Genomic DNA, 18,695 nt, shown 5'->3' on the forward strand with positions numbered 1-18,695 from the left:
CACATGCACAGGGACAAGACATACCTCATGCAGTGTGCAATAATCAGAGCTTAGTCACTTCAGTTACGCTTCTCTTGGCATGCAGTAATTTTCATGTTTGTTTTAGAAGCTCTGGTTGAACCAGTTTAACTTCATTCTGTCATCGCTCAAATTTAGTTTGCTTACATCTCAGCGCTCGAGACTGTATAGAAAGAGCATGGAGGCTGTAAGCTCCTAAGTTGGACTTTTGAAAATGAAGAGCTGACGACTGATTACGGTAAAAATTTGTTCCTTATCTGACATTTTCATTTCTATGTGTTTTCTATATCTGCCTTTTATTCTGTGGACGTTTCAGGGCAGAGCTGCCTGAATAATTCTGGCCTGTGATGGAGTGTCATGGTGTTATTCACCAACATTTGAAACCTGATACTTTTTAACAACATACAGTTCAAAATTTACCTACACTCAGCGTGGGCATGAATGTCATGGTTATTTGGGCTTTTAGTTATTTAATCTTTTGTTTCCCAGGATTGTACAGGTTACATTTTTAATCACTTTAAAAAAACAGGAATTGGATGTAAAAGTTTGAATTTATTTTGGATTTTCAACACTGTCAAGAGCATACATATAGGCTCAGATAGATACACTCAAATCTTTTAAAGGTTCTGCAGTGTCTTTTGACTTGACTAGCCCAAGACCTTTAGCTTCTCATTGTGTAAACCTTATGTAGAGGTGCTCCGAGAAATGTATTTTTAGCCGGTGTAGCACATTATAGTCTGCTGCCATGTCTCAAAGCAGCTGCATAGTTCACTACATGGACAAGTTTGTTACTGGGAAAGACCTAAATGCTTTCCACAGGACACAAAATTTAAGTTAAATGCAATTTCTTATGTTTTCATTACATATACCTGTCACTATAAAAATCAGTTCTTTTTTTCCAGCTCAGTTTGCCTCACGATATCTTTGATGAACATGGATCCAGCTCACTGGATATATGTGGACTAAAAAGAAGGGCAAACATTTTTGGACCTTTGTGTGTTTTTTTTCATTAGTTTTGCCTTTTTACTGACAAATAACCCTCTCAAGCACCAAAGTATGAAAAAAAAAAATCTAAATATTAGTGTATGCACAAGGAACTGGGACTTTCTTTGTAGTCAGCAGCATTTCTTCACATAGTGGAAAAACTGAGATGCATCTTTAAAATCTTTAAAAAAAATTTCTGAAGATACCTCAGGGTTTAAATGTGTAGCTTAATCTTTATCCTGGAAATAAAAGAAACTTTAAAAACAAAAAAATGTTTACTGATAGGCAATAGCTTTACAGGTCAGGCCCACTTTGAATGAAACTGGGCTCTATGAGGCCCATCATGTAAGATGAGTTGACATCTCTGATTTAGATTCTAAAACTAGAAAATCTGTCACAGAGCTTTTTAAAAGAATGGAAATAAAGATATACACCATAATATGTTGAACTATTTCTCCAGAACAGATTTTTATCACACCATAGACTTTTATGTACAAAAGCAGTGTCCCACTTTGCACACAGACATCACAAACAATTAAAAAATTTTCAAAAAATTAAATCAAACTCCTGTCATTAGAAACTTAGTGAAGCTCAGAAAAAAAGCTAAATAATGCAAGTCACTACCACCCACTTGCCCCTCCGTGCCCACTGCCTGCAGGTATTGCTGCTTTAAAGATAGAATAGAATAGCTTTTTATTGTCACTGTTACAAGAACAGTGAAAGGCAGTTTGGCATCTCTCCATGTGTGTGGAGTACACAATAGCGTAAGTATTTACACAATAACAGACAAATTTACATTTACACAAGAAAGATATGTCATATGTCAAGTTATACATACACCTGCAAACATACATGCACATATGTATATATACATATATGCATCCGTACATACATACACACACATATTTCCACATACACGCTTACATCTATATACATACACATACATGCCATCTAACTAGCAGGTGCATTGAGAGGTGCAGTGTGATCAGTGATATTGCACATTGAGTGTGTGGCGGGGGGATGATATTGCACATTGAGTGGGGGGGGTGCTGTTGGAACTATACTAAATAAGGTTATGATAAATACAGTTTAAAGAGGTAAGGGTGTTGGTTGCATTGAAGTATAAACAGAAATACGATTTATAAATAAGGTGTAATGTCCATGAGTGTTGGCAGTGCAGTTATCCTCCAATCAGGGTGGAGGTAGGGCATGTTTGACAGCCTGTGGGTAAAAACTTCTGTTGAGTCTGTTTGTCTTTGACCTGATGGACCTGTAGCGTTTACCAGAGGGAAGGGGGGAAAAGTGAGTGTCCAGGGTGCGAGGGGTCTTTGATGATGATGCTGGCTTTCTGCTGAAGTCTGCCAGTATAGATGTCTCTGAGGGGGGTTAGTGAAGTGCCGATTGCCCGCTCTGCTGCCCTCACCACCCGCTGCAGTTTCTTGTCCTCTGCGGTGCAGCAGTTGAACCAGAGTGTGCAGCAGTAAGTCAGAAGGCTCTCAATGGTGGAGCGGTAGAAGTTTACTAGCAGTCTTTGGGGTAATTGGGCCTGACGTAGTTTCCTGAGGAAGTACAGCCTTTGTTGTGCTTTCCCTACCTGGTGGGAGATGTTTGTGGACCAGGTAAGGTCGGCCGAGATGTGGACTCCGAGGAACTTAAAGCTTTCTACCCTTTCTACCTCCTCCCCATCAATGTAGAGGGTAGAGTGCTCAGATCGCTTTGTTCTTCTGAAGTCGATTACCATCTCCTTGGTCTTGGCTGTGTTCAGATGCAGGTTGTTGTCGTCACACCATTGCTTCAGATGCTGAACCTCCTCTCTGTAGGCTGAATCATCGTTGTTGTCGATCAGTCCTATGACAGTGGTGTCATCAGCAAATTTTATAATGGTGTTACTGGTGTGGATTGGTGAACAGTCATGGGTGAAAAGTGAGTATAAGAGGGGACTGAGAACACACCCCTGTGGGACACCCACATTCAGAATGAGGGTGGAGGAGGTGTGCTCTCCCATTCTTACGTTCTGGGGTCTGTTGCTCAGGAAGTCCAGTATCCAGCTGCACAGTGAGCTGCTGAGTCCTAAGTTGCTTAGTTTATTAACCAGTTTGTGGGGTTGAACTGTATTGAAGGCAGAGCTGAAATCCACAAACAGCATTCTCACATAGGTGTTACGACAGTCCAGGTGTGTGAGGGCTGTGTGAAGAGCTGTTATTATGGCATCCTCTGGCGACCTGTTTGCCCTGTATGCAAACTGGTATGGATCGAGGTTTGCAGGGATGGCAGCTTTAATGTGTGACATGATGAGCTGTTCGAAACATTTGGCAATTATGGGTGTTAAAGCAACTGGACGATAGTCATTCAAGCAGCTCACTGTGTTCTTCTTGGGCACTGGAACGATGGTGGCTGACTTAAGGCAGGATGGTACTACAGACTGTAGCAGTGAGAGGTTGAAGATGGTGGTGAAAACCTCTGCTAGTTGGTCTGCACATGCTTTAAGCACTCTACCGGCTACACCATCAGAGCCAGCTGCTTTCCTCGCGTTGACTCTGCGCAGTGTGGCTCTGACCTGGTGCTGCTCCAGCTGGATGTCGTCCCTCTCTGTAATGGTTTAGGGTGTCAGATAAGGTGATGTCTGGGGAGTTGGTTTGTGTGCAACTGTCTTTGTAGCCAGTGAGTGTCTTGATCCCCTGCCACATGTTTCTGGAGTTCTTTGTGTTAAAGTGTTCCTCGATGCGCTGTTTGTACAGGGAGTGCAGAATTATTAGGCAAGTTGTATTTTTGAGGAATAATTTTATTATTGAACAACAACCATGTTCTCAATGAACCCAAAAAAACTCATTAATATCAAAGCTGAATGTTTTTGGAAGTAGTTTTTAGTTTGTTTTTAGTTTTAGCTATTTTAGGAGGATATCTGTGTGTGCAGGTGACTATTACTGTGCATAATTATTAGGCAACTTAACAAAAAACAAATATATACCCATTTCAATTATTTATTTTTACCAGTGAAACCAATATAACATCTCCACATTCACAAATATACATTTCTGACATTCAAAAACAAAACAAAAACAAATCAGCAACCAATATAGCCACCTTTCTTTGCAAGGACACTCACAAGCCTGCCATCCATGGATTCTGTCAGTGTTTTGATCTGTTCACCATCAACATTGCGTGCAGCAGCAACCACAGCCTCCCAGACACTGTTCAGAGAGGTGTACTGTTTTCCTCCTTGTAAATCTCACATTTGATGATGGACCACAGGTTCTCAATGGGGTTCAGATCAGGTGAACAAGGAGGCCATGTCATTAGTTTTTCTTCTTTTATACCCTTTCTTGCCAGCCACGCTGTGGAGTACTTGGACGCGTGTGATGGAGCATTGTCCTGCATGAAAATCATGTTTTTCTTGAAGGATGCAGACTTCTTCCTGTACCACTGCTTGAAGAAGGTGTCTTCCAGAAACTGGCAGTAGGACTGGGAGTTGAGCTTGACTCCATCCTCAACCCGAAAAAGGCCCCACAAGCTCATCTTTGATGATACCAGCCCAAACCAGTACTCCACCTCCACCTTGCTGGCGCCTGAGTCGGACTGGAGCTCTCTGCCCTTTACCAATCCAGCCACGGGCCCATCCATCTGGCCCATCAAGACTCACTCTCATTTCATCAGTCCATAAAACCTTAGAAAAATCAGTCTTGAGATATTTCTTGGCCCAGTCTTGAGGTTTCAGCTTGTGTGTCTTGTTCAGTGGTGGTCGTCTTTCAGCCTTTCTTACCTTGGCCATGTCTCTGAGTATTGCACACCTTGTGCTTTTGGGCACTCCAGTGATGTTGCAGCTCTGAAATATGGCCAAACTGGTGGCAAGTGGCATCTTGGCAGCTGCACGCTTGACTTTTCTCAGTTCATGGGCAGTTATTTTGCGCCTTGGTTTTTCCACACGCTTCTTGCGACCCTGTTGACTATTTAGAATGAAACGCTTGATTGTTCGATGATCACGCTTCAGAAGCTTTGCAGTTTTAAGACTGCTGCATCCCTCTGCAAGATATCTCACTATTTTTGACTTTTCTGAGCCTGTCAAGTCCTTCTTTTGACCCATTTTGCCAAAGGAAAGGAGGTTGCCTAATAATTATGCACACCTGATATAGGGTGTTGATGTCATTAGACCACACCCCTTCTCATTACAGAGATGCACATCACCTAATATGCTTAATTGGTAGTAGGCTTTCGAGCCTATACAGCTTGGAGTAAGACAACATGCATGAAGAGGATGATGTGGACAAAATACTCATTTGCCTAATAATTCTGCACTCCCTGTATTTGCGCTTGGCTTCTTTTATGCAAAGATGACGCCACTGCCTCTGAGCCTCCAGCTTTAGGTTCCTAATTAACAATTCATGTATTCCAAACACCACCAAACCTTGCTGCTCCCACCAACCATGTTTCACGTCAGGAAAGAGGTTTTGATGTGAATGTGTAGTAGTGTTTTACATCCAGACATCATGTTTTGCATTTTTGTATCAATACAAAACTTTTTTTATTACTTAATTCTTTCATTTTGTCCCACCATTCTTATTTAAGGTTTTGCACATGGTGGGCATATGTTTGCTGGCTGTTTTATACTTTTTAAGCGTGAGTTAGTCTGTTGCTACATTTCTTGACAACAGCTGTACTGTAATTGGTTGCTCTATCAGGTTGTCATTTGTGATTCCCAGAGGTTGTTTGCTGTTGTCCTCAGGTTCTTGTACCCCTCTCTGAGGATTACATATTTTGATTTGTGGAAGACGCCCAAGAGCAGAAACAGCAGGTATGTCACGGTCTTTACGATCATAATTATTTTACAAAACTGCAGGTGTTTTCTAATTTGTGACTGATAAAATGGTTTCTATTCAAGTGAGTTTTGATACGAGATTGATGTTTCACTCTTCAACCTGTCAAACTTTTATAACGTGGTATTACACACCTTGAATTGCAGAGCTGCCAGTTACAATATCATTATTAAATCATAAATAATATAGTGAGAGATTCCGTAGTTTCATCTCTCACTATCCTGTCAGATATGAAACGACAGCCTTGTTTCAGAAAGACAATGCGGGATCAGTCTTGGATTGACTTTACTTAAAAGTCAAATTTACTTAAAAGTCAATCCTTGAGTGAAGTGCAGATAATTCCAGGTTTTTTTGCAGCTAATGAAAAGAGAGTTAGTGCTCTGACTCTTGACTACTTCACCTTTCTGTCTTTGTATTTCCCAAAGGTTCAGACTCGCTGCTTGCCTGAGGAGCTGAGATGCTGGACAGATACAAAATGCATATCTTATTGCTGGGCCTGGCTCTGTTGATGCTAGGCCTGGCCTCTGACGCCTCTTCTCTTGGCCTGACAGTGCATGTTGTGCCCCTGAACAGTGATGGAGGAAAAACAGTGAGCAACGTTTTCCCTCCTTAATTTTTTTTTCAGAGTCCTAAAATCCAAGATCTCCTCACTCTCAGCTGTTCCTAATTATACATTTTTACTATCACATTTTAGTCATGTGTTGAGATTTTCATAAACTCAAAATTATGGCAGGAAACTAATAAAAGACATTTCCCATGATTTATAAACCATATTATTTTATGCCTCAGCATTATTATTTATTATAAACCAGTGATTTAAATTGTGTGTCAAAACTATGCTTCTATAATTTTACTTTACTAAAATTATACTTTTCTCGAAATAGCCTAATGAACGTGTTTACCACTCAATTAGTTAAAACGTTTCAGGATTCACTGCAAGAACAAAAAACATTAAAATTTACATGCTTGAAAGTATCCCTTCCCCTTCTTTCTTTATTTTAGTTACTACTTACTTATGTGTGCAAATAATTGATTCTTTTAGTTCTAAAAAACAATTCAGTGTCAGTCATTGTGTAGTGTGTTGGGTCTGTTGTAATCTAATTAGGCATTCTTCTGAGCCATATGCAGTCCTGTCAGCTGTGTACGTCCTAATTACTCATGGCTCCATCTATCCTCAAAAACGAACCCTTACTTTCATATGGATTTAATAGCTGAACTAAGGATAATGTTGATATTGTTCTTTTTTTCATAGTTGTTGCCTCCCATTGTTACATCACACTGGGCCACAAACATCCCATAAATTAGTGCTTCAACCCAAATTCTGTTATTTTTAGTTGTTTCATTTGGTTGATGGGCGTTGCAGTGTAGCATCCTACTAATACTCAACATTAGTGGGGAAAATAAAGGTAACAAATACTTTATTTATCCCAACTGGTAGGAAATTACAGTCACTAATAATTAATTAATAGTCAATTAATAGTCAACAAACTAGTCGTGTGGTTCTCAGATTGATATTTGGTGCCTCATGAACTACATCCAAATGTTTGTAATGTTTGTTTAGTGCAGACATGAGGGAGTTTGTCTCTTTACTTCTTGCAGGTGCGGGCTCATTTTACCGTCATTGCTCCTGGTCCTTGTCCGTCTTTGTCTGGACTCTGTGCTCCAGGAGAGGACTGTCTAGTCCACACCACCCCGTTACCTTTCACTGGGACCAAACCCTCTGACTGGTGTGTCCGCCAGTGGCAGAAAACTGTCCCCAGTGACTACAGAGCTACCATCAGTTTAGGGTATGAGACCAATAGGCAAATATGCTTGACTTCAGACATGCTAAATTTTGTATATTAATTTTTACATTTTAAGTGTCAGCTCCATTTTTCATCTTTTTAAAAGAAATTTGCGCAGTCTATTTAAATAAATAACTCTGAGATTATTCCATGTGACATGGTTTTGTTTTTTTCTTAGATAACTATGGAGGGCTTTTATTTGTATTTATTTTTTGTTCTACTAGATCAGCTTTGCATAATTCAGAGTTTTTTCTGATTGGTAGCCCTTCGCAACAAAGAAGGTGTGAAGCTGGGGCTTCTATGGTCCCAGCGAGAGGTTTGTGCTTGAAATAACCATATTAGTGATATCCCACAATATCTGAAATCATAAAGAGCTAAGAGTACACAAAATCATTTAAAGTGGACTATTTCAAGCAGTCTGGACCCCAAACAAACTGACTTATGATTCTTCAGTCCTGTGCGAATCAAACCGTTTGCTATGAAGCACTATGTTTACTATCTGTGACAAGATCAATGATGTTATTTGTTAAATTAAAGGAAGAAGCCATTAATACAATTTTTTGGACTGTTTTAGGTCCAGCACAGAATTTTTTGTGTCTATAAATGCAGGACCAGTGATCCGAGCAAACACTGGGAGACTCAACCACCCTGCTTTTGTGGCTCTCCCTCCTCCACTAAGGTAGTGTAAAGAACTACTCTCTGCTCTCCTTCCTCCCAACTCCTGTATTCAGACATGAGCTGAATTTGTGTTAATTAAATTAAGGACATTTAAGCTGTCATAAAGAGATATAAGCTACATATATCTGAACAAGGATCCATATAAGATTTTACATGAAATAGATTTTTAAAATTTCACTTGGGTATTCAGATGATTTAAATCTGAGTGTAATCATTGTTTTGTTAAAAAGTCCATGTGAAATCAAAGTGAAGCCTGAGTCTGCAGGTTTATGCGATCAGTTTCAGCTGATTGTTTATCTGTTACTCATGCTCACCACTCGCAGTGGCTTTTTCAGCTCCAAAAGGGAGCTGTTGCTGGGGGCCAAGTTTAAGATCACCCTTTGGCCCCAAACAAGCGTCACCGAAGAGGCAACACTTCGAGAGGTTATTGACATCAGCCAAAGTCTTTGCTTCTCAAAGATTTCTTCAGAGTGATGCCTTGCCCTTCAGCTGTACAGACTGCACCAAATCCACTTTCATTTTCGTTTTCTCTTTTGTTGTGATTTATGATTCAAGAGGCTGATTATCTCTTTGTCCTGCATGCCACCAATACTTCCTGTTCTGTGAGAACAGGGCCCATGTGAACTGTCCTCACGACTTCCATCTGTCAGTGAAAGACTTGGATGGGGACAAGGTCCGATGTCGATTTGCCAGTTCTGACAAGGGAGAGTGTGTCAGCTGCACCCAGCACTCCTTCATAGAGCTGGATGGGGTGAGTTGTATTTCACCAGTTCAAGGATTTATTATTGTAGGCACTAAAATCAATTTTATTCTCAATTAAAAACATATTTTACTATTTTAAAGATGATAAGTTTATATGTCATTAACAGAAAAAAAGCTTATAGTGTAGTAGATGTAGTATACCAATAAATGTGAAAAAAAATAAAATATGTGCACAAAAGTAAAAGTACCAATACTGCAGTCCAAAAACAGTATTCACTGCCCAGGTTCTACATTTGTTTAGAAATTATTTGCTAAATTTAAGTACACAATGTGCAAAAATGTAATGTTCTACTTGTGTTTATTACTGTATTATTAGTGGTGCCTCGATTTGTCACTGTAACTCGACATCTGAGAAAGAATTTGAAGCAATTTAAAGCAAATGGTTACAGTACAAATGCAGAGCATGGGAAATGCTAGTTCCCACAACTATAAACCTAAAAAGTTGCCAGATCTCCAAAAAGTTAAGGCTACTGATTGCCCTAATTTTTTTTAAATTAACAAATTTAAAAGTAATCGTTTTATGTATGTGACATTTGATTACAGTTAAACCTCAGTGCGGATTAGACTAACCTAAATATTTAAATATGTTCAGCACCAACCAACACCCAGCCCACCCCATCATCTTTGGGGTTTCATCAGGACAGAAATCTGGCGTAAAACTCTGCCAAATCAAACATGTGGAAATACCTACTGTGGTGAACGGTGTCTTAAATTTGTCTTTAAATATAATCATTATTCACAGCTCTTATCTATTAAACCTATTGTGAGGTATCGTCCATGCTTGATCATAGACTATGTAGCTACTGTGGCATCACCAGATAATATTATGACTATATTAGCTTTTCTACAGCAGATGTAACAAGCATGGGGTGGATCTGAAAGTGATACCAGTTCATGCTCACTGGCTAATAACTTGTCAGTCACTTGATCATGAATCATTACTTGATCACCACAAGTCAAGAAGAATAAATCAAGCTATAGCAGCTTTGGTGAGGTTTGTAATTTACACCGCTGCTTCTGTTCAGCTCATTAGTTTGAACCATTATCTCATCAGGTAAGTGTTTACTGAAATCACAGAGCAAAGGCCATTTTCCCATAGATTTACATAGATTTACATACCACCAAGAGTCTTTTTGCAGCCATGGTAAATACCACCTGCTGGCTTATGTCCATCTTTTATCTACAGTTGAAATGTACCTGAGTAAGAAGCGATAAGCAGGCGATTCCCTACATGTGTTAAACCTAGAACTGCCATGACACATCTGTTTATGATGTTACAAAATTGATGGAAAAGTGCAGACTGTAAAAGGTGAACGGAGAAGATTTAAGTAGAGCTTGCTTATTCCATAGAATGGCCCAGGTTAATTAAAATTCAGTTTAATTACGTTAAAAGACACTGAAACTGAAACAGTTTTTTTAAGCTTCTAAGTCTATAAAAATACATCTTAGTGAAGAAAACCCACAAAAAAACAGGGAAAAAAGGCAACTCTCAGCTATGGTGAAAAAAGAAAGGCTAGATACAAAGAGGTTGCAGGTGAGCTGGGAGGAGCTGTAGGTCACATACTGGCAAGGGAAAAGTAAACAGCAGGGAGTGTTAGACTGAAATGACAAAAGCACAGTGTACACAGTGAAAGAACAAAACATGTAACTATGACAGTGACGTAGAGCATAAAAGTATAAAGTAGCTTAAAATTTAAACACAGTAATAAAATATTTTACATCCTTGCTCTTTAACAGAATCTATTGCTTCCTTTACCCAAAGTAATCTACCTCCTCCTACCAATGAGAATCTGGAATTCTCAGTGCCCATAATGTCAAAGCTATTGTACTCTTGAAGACATCAGGTCACTCTGTACTAGCAGAAGTCTGCCTTGCCAGAAATCACATTCCAGTTAATTTGGAAATGCAACTGAATTCTCTTTGGTCCTTGATCAGTGAAATGGTTTCCACAGTAAAAACTTGTTTGGTTTGGCCATAATTTGCTCAGCGAAAAGCACCATTGTGTATTATCATTTGCATAGTCTGGAACAAGTTTAACCACTCAGTTTTTTTTGTTGTTTCTTTGTTTTTTTTTGTCTTGCTTTGATGTCATTTACAGTCAGACATTGCCCACACATACCATTGTGGAACTTGTTCATCTCTGTTGTTGACATTGCTTCATTCTTTTACCAGGAGACATGCATTTTGTCCTTCACTGGACAGGCACCTGCAGGACAGTATTTTATTTACCTGATGGTGGAGGACCTGATTCCTTCGCCCAGAGCAAACCATGCCACAGATCCGCCCCTCAGCTCTGTCCCTGTCCATCTCTCTCTAACTGGTGAGGCTGACAATCGCTTAGATGACATTTCGGTTCAAGTATAGAGAATAATAATTGCACTTTCTCTCATCAGCTGCCAAAATGAAAACAGTAATGTTGCAAGATTAATAATAACTTATAGCGTAATGTAATAAATGGTTTCATTTTGTCTTTCCAGTGGAAAAGTCATATTTTAGGTGCTCTGATGAACCAGTGGCCATAGACAGGACCCCAAAAGATGACTCTGTACTGTTTGTTCTGCCGTACCAGGAGGAGATAATCAACATTGACTATAGGTCGGAGGAGGAGAGGTGAGTCCTGGTGGCTTTTCCTTTGCCGTCCCTCCCACTGCTTTTTAAACATCCCAACATGGTTTATTCTTTTATTTTCTGTTGCTGTTGCTGCATTTTTGCTGCATATGCATGTATAGGTATGTGCATATGTACATGTACAAATATACTTGTATAGAAAAGTTATATAAGAGTCTGCTTGTGTGTGTATATATATATATGGATGTTTTGTAATCTTTTTTACCTCATTTATTTGAATTCTTTTTTTTATTTGACTACATTACCCCTCTGTTCAGCACTGTGGCCGACACTTGATGTCTTTTAAATGTGCTATACAAATAAAGCTGACTTGTTATGCAAAAAAAAACCATGTCATGTAAAACACATTGCTGTGTTTTACATGACAGTCTGCATATTGAAAAACAGACCTCTGTTTTAAAAAATTACAACAGGGGACTGAAAACGGTAGCATGTGTGTCAGATACACAATGTAAGTAAGCACATTTTATATAGTACATGTAAAACCAAAGTGCTTTAGACTAAAATAAAATAGAATGATTTCATTTAAACTCATTTGATTTCATTTAGATTTTCCATGTAATTTGGTCACATAAGTACAATGTAAAATGTTAATATAATGGTTTGGTCAAATGAAATTCATTCAGTTGGTATATATTCTATTTATACCAAGTACATTTTCTTACATTTAATTTTATATATTTCAGTTTCATTTTACTAAAAAAAAATATTCTTTCCTGTTTATTGAGGGTGAAGAATTATTTTTTGAGTGTGCCTGTGTGGCTTTGCAAGAGGTGTGAAGTATTTTTAGGTGAATCAAACATTATACAAGGTTCTCTCAATATTTACAGAGTTTTAGAGTTTGCCGTGGTTGGGCCCCCTGACCTCTACAGGACTGGCTTCACATCAGTCGGCCCCCTGGCCACTATGGCCATGGCCTGGATCCGCTCTGAGAACAATCTGACTCATCTGTTGCCCATCTGCTTTGCTGCAAATACCAAGAGGTCAGCTGATGCTTTATTAAACCTGTATTTATACATTTGCATATATGTGTTTAGATGAACCGGTCTGATCTGCATGTTTTATCCTCTCAGTTTACAGTCGGAGCCAAGATGTGTGTGGCTGTACCAAAGTAAGAGCTCCATAGAAATATCTAGCAAAACAACTTCCTCACAGCAGGGTTTTATCTGAAAATACTCACTGCTTACATGTACCTTCTCAAACTTTTTCAGGGGAAACCAGAACATTACCTGCTGGAACAGGTAATAAATTCAGGTCTTGTGTGTGAGATTCAGGTGATTTCGAGTGTGATAAGTGTGGTTGTGTGAGTTATTATCAATAATTAACCTTCTGCTCCTGGTCAGAACTGAAGTGTGAGAAGACAGAGATGACTCTGGTGCTCCCCATCACCTCGCTCACAAACATCGACCTTGCCGAACTCCAGCTCAACAGCCCCACCTGCCCCGTCAACTACAACAACACACATGTGACTGCAACCATCTCCTTGGACGGCTGTGGGACAAAGACTGTGGTAAAATACTACACAAATATGCCTTCCTTTACTTTTTTGGTAGCTGTGGCTTTCTTTTTTTATTTTCGAGATATGAAAGGCTTTTATTCAAGAAAGGAATCACAGCAGTATTTAAAGAGCAGCTGAACGTAAACTGAAACTCTTGTCTTTGCTGACACCATGTGGTTTCCTTTCTTCTTGTATATACTTGTTTCAGGAGTCTTTAGAAAGCAGTTTTAACTAAATCACGAATCAATAACTATGAACTATGAGTTGATGAATATCAAAATGGTGAAATAAAGCTTAGCTGAATTAGCTTAGTCAGCTCTGAGTATGTTCACTCTAAGTTAAGCTGGTAAGAAGAGTTCCATTATTACAGTTCAGAGATTTAGGCTCAAACAGGCAGCCTAAGGGCTGTAGCCTCGTGACTGTACCTCCGTCTGGACTGTATCAAATGTAAGACATTAAACAGTCATATCATTCATTAACAATTCCAGCATAATGTAGCTTTAACCCCCAGCAGATTGCTCTTTCAGCACACATAAATGTCCTCTAGCCTAATATATATTGCCTATTGGACTTGACCTCTGTTCAGCTAAAAGAAAAGGAATTTACCTCCATCTATCAAGACACATCCATGCTGTGTAATATTAGTGCTGTAAGGCTAGATAATGCTGTTCAGTGAAATTATAGTGGGATTTTTTTTAAAAAACTATAAAGTTTAATTAAGTAGTCATCAGAGAATAAGAGCAATCCTTCTCGTGTTTGCTTCAGGCCATGCAGGAGGGAGAAGATATGTAAAAACTGAGGTGTTAAAATAAACTTTCCAGCGACCAGTTTCACAGAGTCACTTGCAGTCGACCAAGAGTTTAAGATATCTGTCTTTCTTAAATGGAAAAAAAAAAAGAATTTCCCTTATCTGAAGCTCTGTCATCTGGTTACACAGAAGATGAAACCGATTGGAAACCTTGTATTAAAAATTGATTTTTTGGTCTTATATTAAAAATTATTAGTCAAATGATGAGATATTTTGCAGTGATAGATTATTTGTTTGGATTTTTTCATTTTCTCTTTTCTCATTCTCAATTTTTCCCAGCACTCTGGCCCAGAGCTGGTTTACACCAACACCTTGAAAACCGTGCGTCCCTATGCTATGATTAGCCGCCAGCCATCACTTATCCTGCCTTTGGCCTGCCGCATCCCAGGAGTCCAGGTCAAGGGTCCAAACGCTTTAATTGAGATGCCCACAGAGAAAGAGACCTTTGGTGAGTTTCGTGTTTGGATTGAATTTTACCTCCCAGGAACAGGTCCCCTGGCAAAATTCACCAGAAATCCCAAGTTTCGCTCTAACGGCAACTCACCACAAAGACTGCGTAGAAGTGTTGACTCGGGAACAGGAAGCAACTCCAGTAACAGTGCCTCTGTAAATGAAGAAAGTGGATCCAGGATCAAACAACTGGACCTCTATGTCAGGTCCAATTGCAGTGTGCTTCGAGCCGAGATGATAGTGAACGAGTGCATCGAGTCTGAGACTGAGGACTTTGCAATAAGCCGTCCTATTCTAAAACAAGGGTCAGTAACATTCAGCTTGTGTCCTGTCATTTATTCAAAGTTACCACTTTGGAGAGGACAGATGCTCTTAGAAAATCGCCTCAAAGAAATGTTGTTTTCAGTACATGAAGCATATCATACAAATTGAAATAGCAGTCGCATTTCTCTCTTTCAGGTGCTTGTCATCCAGCAACACCTTAGAGATTATTACTACCCAAAATAATTCCAGGGTTTACCGCCTTGATTTGAGTACAATACAGACCAATGGAACAACTGTAAGTGATGTCATATAACACACACATAAGCACAAGTGTCACTTTGCTCTACTCTTTCTGTGTACCAGAAGCTTGTTTCAAATAAAAGTTGAAACTGAGAAAGAAATTATTTTGACCAGCAAAATAGAAAAAAGTATTCAGGGTCATTCAGTGTCAGTTCATCAAATCAATGTTAAAGATCAATTTCTTAAAAGACATTATGCAAAATTTCAAGCAATTCTTCTCAAACTACTTGAGTAAGCTTTTTTCAAAATTTTTGACTCTAAGAATACTCAGGAGTGTAGCTCAAGTTAGGAGAGAATGAAGGATGCTTGAAGTCCCTAAAATATTTGGATGCCAGCTCTCCAACAGCTGATTTGTATTCCATGAGAAACCACAGTTTTGTGCACAGGGGGTGATATTTTGTTTACAGCTTGTCAGATACAAGGAGGTAATACAGTTCAAGTCAAGTGAAAGGATCTAGCTCAAGTAGTTTTCTAGATAATTGAATTTTAAAAAGGGGCCTTTACAAAAACGGTGTTAGAAAAACATCTAAAGCAGCCCTGGGAGAGAAATAGTGGCATGATGTTTTTCATGATTCCTATTAAGCGTGTATTTTTGCCCTCAGTTTTGTTTTCAAACAAATTTGTGATGGTCGACTGGGAAGTTGACAAATGAGGTGCTCCTTAAAAGTGATGCAAGCCCCTGTTAGTTTTTTTTAAAACATGTTGTAGCCACGGGACTCATAGTAACTCATAGTAACTCATAATAACTCATAATAACTGTTTACTTAATTAACAGTTCTAACATTTGAAAATGATTTTTACAAGCTTTCCAAAAAACATTGCGTTTAAATTTAAATTGCGATCTATTTTTTGTATGTTTTACCTTATTTATGTTTTAAAATAAAGTTGATATTTTTAGTTTGGAAGCCAGTTTTAGGGAAATCCCTAAAATTTTTCTCCTGCTCAGTTGCACAGCTGCTGTTTTCCTCTTTTTTTAATTTATTACATTCTCAGATGGAAAAATAAATAAATAGAAATGAAATGGTGGTGTAGCTGGTTCTATCCACCTGGGCCAAACAGAAACATTTAAACTGATTTCCATGAGACTTGGTTTGATCTAGCACCATCATCTGCTCAATGTTTGAACAATATGTTGATTAGTGACCAAATACCTCTAAAGAAAATTGCAGATTTGAAATTAATTTTCAGTAATTAATTTCTGCTATCATGCTAGCATGCTATGGAAAGATACTGACCACTGCACACATCATGTGTGGTGGCTGTCTTGTTCTGAGCATTTGTCTTGATTGTGCTTTAGAATTGTTCCAGTATTAATGCTTCGTAAACAGCTATAGTACTCTATATGCCAATAGCATGAAATACTTTGATCTGAACACTGCTGAGTGTAGCTTTTTGTGTTTACAGCTGTATGTCCAGTGCACAGTCAATCTGTGCATTACCACCATGCCCTCTCAGACATGTCCAGATCTGTGTATCAGCTCCAGGAGTCAGAGCACCCTGGTTGGCAGTGTGTTCACCGGCAGCTACACAGTCAAATCAGGACCTGTGAGCCTTGTGTTCACCGCTCCAACCACAACAGCCGTGGCAAACACAACAACCGCAGCCAATACGACAAGTATTACTGTAACAACCGCTACTACAGCCACAGCTACAACTACTAGTACAACCAATACTGCAAGTACATCAGCAACTCCAGCTGTTACAGCTACAACTACTACTACAACCAGTAGCACAACCAATACTGCAAGTACATCAGCAACTCCAGCTGTTACGGCTACAGCTACGACAGCTACTACAGCTGTCCAGAACACCACAGGAAGTGGTAAGACAATTTCTTTTAAACAAGACTTCACCTCTCCTCTGTTTTTAAGGACCTTTATAAAATTAAACATTAATTCACTAACATGTAAAAGACAATATTAATGACAATAAAAGTCAGTTTTAACCTTTTAGGTTTCCTGCAACAGTGGTTTTGATTTTCAGGAAAGTAATGAACAGTGGCTTATTTCAGGGCCTTTTTAATATTATTCACTCCTGGCCAGGTGCCTAAATATTAGTAAATTAAAACATGTATGTCACACTCAAGTCAAAGATGACAAAAGTGCTTTACAGGCTATGCAAATTATACATTTAATTAATGGTTGGTCAACTTTTAATATTTCCATCATTTCTAATAAACATAATTAAGAAAAATGTAAATGTTCCTGTCTCTGAAGCATTTTGGGTCAACTTCTGCTGTTTAAATGTTTAAATGTGCTCCAAAATAAAAAAAAATAAAAAATGTGCTCCTCTAAATAAAACAAGTGTGATAGTCAACAGAAAAAGATTTAAAAATTTTTCATAGTTCATGTTTGATGTACATTTTTTCATTTCCATAAAACAGTTCAGTGAGCTGCATACTGAACTTGAAGGATAGAAACAAAGTATCGATCCTATCAGACTAGTGTCAACCTTACACCGATACAAGTGTTGGAATCGATACTATCGATATTTGGATTGATCCGCCCCTCTTTACCTTCTTAAAGGAGTCCCAAAGAGATTTGTATCCCTTCCCAGTGTCAAACCGGAGATCTTTCACTTGTTAGGCAAATGTGTAAAATATTACCATATTCAATTATATAATCTGGCTTTTAATGTTTAAATGTTAATAAGTGAACAGTGTTAAGTGTAAACTTAACTCACTGACCTCATCTCTCTTCTACTGCAGCTCCATATCAGGCCTCATCTCTGGCAACAGGAGTGATTTTGACAACTTTCAGCATATTTCTTCAGAAAATGCTCCTTTGCTGATCCTGCATCTGGAGTTATCTGTCACATTAGGGAGCACCTCATTCGTTTTCTTTGAATATTTAGAGATAGAATCACACAAATGATTCCACTGTGTATTTTGAGCTGTTTCAGATTCCTACATTAAAGTGAGATCACACAAAATACTGTCAAAGGGAAAAGAAATAGAATTGCATAGAATTTTCTTAATTCCTGTATCCCTTTTATAGTTATAAGATGGTAAGAAATACTTAGGACGCAATATTAGAAAATGTTAAACTGCTGTATTACACTTTACTAGTGAAATGGTGGATTTATATGACCTTCATCGACACAGCAATTTGTCAGTTTGTTTTACAAATCAGGACCATTGTGGATAAAATGTTTTCTTCACCATGAGTAAAACTTTTAAAAAAAATTTTAACTGGCACTTTAGGATCCACTTTATGTATTTTTTTCATGGTCCAACAAAAACCTGTTGGAGAAAAAGAACTTGAGCTTATCATTATCTAAAGTGTATCCATCTTTACTTCAGATATAAAAATTATTGTATGTGTCTATACGTTTATAATGTTTTGTTGTTAGAATAACATAAATATATTGCTAAGTAGTTATTATTATTAACTGATTATTATTAACTGATCTGTTTCTAAAAATTTTCCTTTACAGTTCTATTTTATTAATCTCTTATAAGGCCTTTCAACTGTGGTTGTTTGCAAAGGCCAATATGAATAAAGCATGAATTATTATTTGATGAAAGCTGTACTGGTACTGTATTGATTTCCTAGCTATTGTAGGAGATTTCGTGAAAGGAAGCCACTTTTTTTTTTCCTTAATCAGTCTCTACTGATGCCAAAGAAAAACAGAAAAATATTTTTTTCTAGGAGCACTAATCAAGGTCCTAGGTCTAATAATAAGATCAGTGGTATTAGAAAAAACTCCAG

The 18,695-nt window shown here is 38.3% G+C and overlaps 1 protein-coding gene across 1 annotated transcript; it reads left to right on the forward strand.

Moving 5' to 3' along the window:
• The first annotated feature begins 152 nt into the window (after positions 1–152).
• LOC116323989 (mucin-5AC-like) lies at positions 153–18,510 on the forward strand. Its single transcript, XM_031744505.2, has 16 exons — positions 153–256; positions 5,723–5,791; positions 6,239–6,402; positions 7,413–7,600; positions 8,172–8,276; positions 8,888–9,026; positions 11,210–11,357; positions 11,515–11,647; positions 12,496–12,648; positions 12,739–12,776; positions 12,877–12,906; positions 13,009–13,175; positions 14,251–14,726; positions 14,881–14,980; positions 16,390–16,807; positions 17,693–18,510. Exons 3-16 carry the CDS (start codon positions 6,271–6,273, stop codon positions 17,773–17,775), a joined length of 2,310 nt encoding a protein of 769 aa, XP_031600365.1. The 5' UTR covers positions 153–256; positions 5,723–5,791; positions 6,239–6,270; the 3' UTR covers positions 17,776–18,510.
• The last annotated feature ends 185 nt before the right edge of the window (positions 18,511–18,695 follow it).

This window comes from Oreochromis aureus, linkage group 1 (assembly GCF_013358895.1).
Source record: "Oreochromis aureus strain Israel breed Guangdong linkage group 1, ZZ_aureus, whole genome shotgun sequence".
Lineage (NCBI taxonomy): Eukaryota > Metazoa > Chordata > Actinopteri > Cichliformes > Cichlidae > Oreochromis > Oreochromis aureus.

What these genes read in the sequence shown, in the direction of transcription:
- LOC116323989 (XM_031744505.2), top strand. Translation starts at nt 6,271, where the DNA reads ATGCTGGACAGATACAAAATGCATATCTTATTGCTGGGCCTGGCTCTG. An exon ending in TATAGGTCGGAGGAGGAGAG is followed by an intron (nt 11,648 to 12,495) that starts GTGAGTCCTGGT and finishes CAATATTTACAG; the next exon opens with AGTTTTAGAGTTTGCCGTGG. An exon ending in GCTGTGGGACAAAGACTGTG is followed by an intron (nt 13,176 to 14,250) that starts GTAAAATACTAC and finishes AATTTTTCCCAG; the next exon opens with CACTCTGGCCCAGAGCTGGT.